General features: G+C 42.1%; 1 protein-coding gene across 1 annotated transcript in view; it reads left to right on the top strand.

The window, feature by feature from the left end:
* LOC116063525 (sialoadhesin-like) overlaps positions 1-5,000 on the top strand; it is an 81,494-nt gene that overhangs the window by 56,373 nt on the left and 20,121 nt on the right. The window contains exon 6 of the mRNA XM_036005806.1: positions 1-50. This exon is cut by the window's left edge and continues 44 nt beyond it. Coding sequence (XP_035861699.1) covers positions 1-50 — 50 coding nt within the window. The remainder of the gene's footprint in view (positions 51-5,000) is intronic.

Below are 5,000 nucleotides of genomic sequence, written 5' to 3'. Positions count from 1 at the left end.
GTCCTGCTGGTTCTCTTCGCTGTTATTCTGGTCGTCTGCATCAGCAAAAGGTAGTTTAATAAATCTGTCTGTCTTTGTCTTCGTTATAAAGCTCAGTTTATATTAATCATTCCATATTTATTACCCTTATTATCCTTAATATCTGTCCAAACTTTGCACTTTGTCCATCTGTAACCCAGTGTTATTGTTTTAAAATATAAAGTATGGCTGTCGAAATGAATGCAATAATAACAACTTAACGCAAATTCCCTTTATAGCACTAAATCTTTTGAAGTGCGATTGACAACACACATTCTGTGATTTGGGCCTAGGGGCGCTCCGTAGTTTGTAAAATCAGGAACCGATACAGCGGTAACATTAGCAGAAACAACAATGTAGAAAGAAAAGAGTATTTTGAATGTTAAGTTAAGTTTCAAAGCTCTTCCAGATGGTTCTCTCCACAAAGTTATTTGCATGTACTGTCGGTGCATTACAACTTTACCTTCATGACATTTTGTCTTTCCTTTGAGTGACGGCCAAAACACTCAGAGCGCTTCCAATCAATGTTGTTATCCTCAATGAAGTCATTCAAGGCCTTGAATAATTCTTCTGCTGTGGTGTGAGCTGTCAGAGAATGACAAAACAGAAACTCCTCCTGGACATTGAGCTCTCTGATGTAGCGCAAATAAGTCATTAAACCCCCATTTACATGTGGAAATATACTGGCTCTATACACGCTAAAAGTACTGATTATTTACATGGAGTCTGGTGGAGTTTGGTGATGGTGATTTTGGGGCTGTTTCATGTTAAACTAAAAGGATCTTACTCTTTAACTAAAAGGTCTATCTCTGTAGGGATCCATCCCATAATTTTGTCAGACACTTAGAATAATAATCTGAGTCTGTCAGCAGCAACAACAGAACTTTTAGTGGATGCTGAACATTAGTCCTGTAGGGTTACATTACAGCTTGGTTCTGGTTTAATACTGGACCAGTTTCAGAGATTGTTGTTCCATCAGACACTCAGACACAGAAACATGGAGACATAGAGTCCAGGTTGATAAAAAAACCAAAGTTACCCTTTAAAAAGATAATAATCTTGATCCTCGGGTTCACATTTCCCTGAAGTAGTGGAGGACTCAGAGTTTTGATGCTGAAGCATATGAAGGTTTTTCTCTTCCTCTCTCCGATGACTCCGATGACTGTACATTGACTCTTTACTACATTTCAGCATTTATATCGTCTGTCTATTCATGTATATGGTGTTATTACCATATCACTTTTGCATATCCATCGTCTTACTTACACCTCACTTTGCGCCGGCTTTGTAATGCCTACTTAATCTGCACTTCATGTAGCCTGTTGTATTCTGTATTCTTGTATTGTATTGAATGTAAACTGTATGTTGTCTTGCACCTTATGCTTTTCTTGGCCAGGTGGTCGTTGCAAATGAGAACCTGTTCTCAACGGCCTACCTGGTTAAATAAAGGTTAAATAAAAATAAAATAAATGAACTCTTCTTCTGTTTGATATTTATTCATTTTCAGAACGGAGGAGAAGGTGGAGGACTCCATCATCTACAGCGCTGTAGACGGCACAATCAGAAGACAAACCACACCGTGATGGAAGATCAACTTTTTATTTATGTTTTCATTTAAATGAAAAATGAAAAATAAAAAAAAAAGGTTTTTAAATTTTAAATTTTTAATTTGTGTGCATGTGTGTGTGTGTCTGTCTGTCTGTGAGTGTGTCTGTGTGTGTGTGTGTGTGTGTGTGTGTCTTGATGAAAAGTTATGAATCAACTATAATATTATGTTCATTTCTCCTTTAAAAATAAAACTATTTGAACAAATAAAACCGACCAGATCTTTTATTTACATTTAGAATGAAATGATTAAAACTTAATTTAATGCTCTCATTAGATGCACAATTACTGTGTATTGTTGTCTATGGTGTGTGTTTATATTATATTATGCCAAAGCCAAAAACAAATTTCCATTTTATGCAAATCTAATGGGACAATAAAGTTGATGTCCCCACAGTGTTGCATGATGGGACAATCCTGTTGGAACTGGGATGTTGATGTTGATTATTATTGAAGCCCAACGGTGCACGCACAAACGCACACTGTGTTCATGTGTGACATCATCCCTGCACATTCACAGACAGACAGACAGACAGACAGACAGACAGACAGACAGACCGACAGACAGACAGACTAATGGAAAAAATACAATACTATATGGAGAGAGGGTCTGTTAATTATATTAGATAAAATGGGAATCAGTGGGAGAATGTATAATGATATACTAGACTTTCTGTCACAACGTACAATTAGGGTCAAAGTTGGTAATGGAATAAGTAAAGAGTTTATGTTGAAAGTGGAATTCCCCAAGGAAGTGGTATTAGTCCCATATTATTCAATATTATGGTAAATGACATATTTGAAAAATTAGGGGAAAGGAATGAAGGGTTGTTGTATGCAGATGATGCTGTCATATGGAAAAGGGGACGCAACATATCATACATAACCACAGCTGTTCAAAGAGATTTACAAGTAGTAGAACAATGGGGTATAGATTGGGGATTTAAGTTTTCCATACCTAAAACAAAGGTTATGTTCTTTACCAGAAAGAAGATCCCAGAAAGTTATATGGTTTGTTTATTTGTTTAGAATTAATTCAAGCCTAGACTCCATGAAGTTCATGGTAATGTGTAATGATATTACACACTCCTGTACAGTTGGTGGCGGTATAATACAAAAGTAGTAATCTACCAAAAAAAAAGAACTGTGTGACGACAGCCACAAACTTAATACTTTAACTACATTTTCCTGATGATACTTAGCTACACACTTTTACTGAAGTAATATTTACACTGCAGGACTTTAACTTGTAACAGAGTATTTATCTTTACAGTGACCAGGAGGAGGCTGACACGAGGCTGGTGTTCAGGGGGCGGATTGGCCATCAGGAATCCCGGGAACAATCCCAAATGGCCGTTCCATTTCAGCCGAACCGGCTGGTGGTCAATAAGTTTTTCTTTTTTCTTTTTTTTTCTTTCATACGCGACCGGCCGTTCAGCTGCAGCGGAGCGCTGTGTCTGTGTGTCTGTGTGTGTGTGTTTCAGACCGGGCCAAACCAATACTTTCAATCTTGAGGGGGGATACGAGCGGCCCCCTCCTAACTTGGACTGATCCTCGTTTTTCCTGACATCCGATTGGCTCAAACTTAAGGCGCCGAAAAAAGAGTTTACTTTCTGTCAGGTTTGGATTTGTATGAATGCAACAGAGACGGACGTTAAAAAAATGGTGAAAAGAAGGAAAGAAGAGAAAGAAATGGGTGGGGCCGAAAAAATAAGAATGAAAAAGAAAAAAATGTTGGCACAAGAGGCAGCTAAATGCGCCAAATTAACAGACCTTTTCCGTGAAAAGGGTGCTGTGGCAGGAGGTAACGTTACAGTCTGTAGCAGCAGGAGAGAGGAGGAGAGAAGAGGAGGAGGAGGAGCAGCAGGAGAGAGGAGGAGGAGGAGGAGAGAGGAGGAGGATGAGCAGGAGAGAGGAGGAGGAGGAGCAGGAGAGAAGAGGAGGAGGAGGAGCAGCAGGAGAGAAGAGGAGGAGGAGGAGCAGCAGGAGAGAGGAGGAGGAGCAGGAGAGAGGAGGAGGAGGAGCAGGAGAGAAGAGGAGGAGGAGCAGCAGGAGAGAGGAGGAGGAGCAGGAGAGAAGAGGAGGAGCAGCAAAAGAGAAGAGGAGGAGCAGTAGAAGAGAAGAGGAGGAGGAGCAGCAGGAGAGAAGAGGAGGAGGAGCAGCAGGAGAGAGGAGGAGGAGCAGAAGGAGAGAAGAAGAGGAGGAGGAGAAGCAGGAGAAGAGGAGGAGGAGGAGTAGCAGGAGAGAGGAGGAGGAGGAGCAGCAGGAGAGAGGAGGAGGAGCACGAGAGAGGAGAAGGAGCAGCAGGAGAGAAGAGGAGGAGGAGCAGCAGCAGGAGAGAGGAGGAGGAGCAGGAGAGAGGAGAAGGAGCAGCAGGAGAGAAGAGGAGGAGGAGCAGCAGGAGAGAGGAGGAGGAGCAGGAGAGAAGAGGAGGAGCAGTAGAAGAGAAGAAGAGGAGGATGAGCAGCAGGAGAGAGGAGGAGGAGCAGCAGGAGGAGAGAGGAGGAGGAGGAGAGAGGAAGAGCAGGAAACAGACAGGTAGAGGGGCAGTGTGCAGGGCTGGGTAGGCATTCATATTAGGCATATCAATCAATCAGATATTTACATATAGGATAAAATGCCAATAGTTCCACATACTAGATAATAACTTGACTGAAGCACAGATTGAATTAGAAAATGTTTTATTCTTAGTCATATTTATAACTGATGTTTTTCTCATGCATATGTATCTGCACAATCAGTAAGCAGAGGCAGGGTCCATCACAGGGGAAGCTGAGCCAGGGAGCCAAGCTGAGAAAGTAAGGACACACACACACACACACACACACACACACACACACACACACACACACACACACAAATCCAATTTCAGTCCCAGTACGGCCCTGCTGCTGTTACATGCAATACACCTTGCACAGTCACATTCTCGTCTAATTGTCAAATGTGATGATACAGATGTATTAGTTTTGCTTCTGTACTAGTCATGCAAAGGGATGTTTGGATCCTCAGCAGTGTGTATGCACTCTGGACATGGCCTTAAGGAAAGATTTGTCCCTATCTGTTTGATCGCTCAGAAGCTTGGAGCAGTGCTTTTGTTTACCTGCATGCCACGCCCTCACGGGTTGTGACACCACAAGCAGTTTGTACAGAATTGGGAAGGCCACTGCTCTCACAAGACTGAGGACACATTTTTGTGAGTTTCAGGAAATGACCAAATTTGGACTCTCTGGTTGCGTGGAAGAGGCTTTGCCTGTGGCAAGAAGGTATGCCCTCCTCCTGTATGGCCAAAAGAAAAAGGTGGATGGGCATCCTTGTACCAACCTGGATGAGCTGAGGTACACACTAGCATCTACCACAGATTCGTCAGCAGCAAATCT

The sequence above is a fragment of the Sander lucioperca genome, chromosome 10 (genome assembly GCF_008315115.2).
Source record: "Sander lucioperca isolate FBNREF2018 chromosome 10, SLUC_FBN_1.2, whole genome shotgun sequence".
In the NCBI taxonomy this organism is placed as follows: Eukaryota; Metazoa; Chordata; class Actinopteri; order Perciformes; family Percidae; genus Sander; species Sander lucioperca.
The sequence above is the reverse complement of the archived record's forward strand: the minus strand, read 5'-3'. Positions and strand labels throughout refer to the sequence as shown.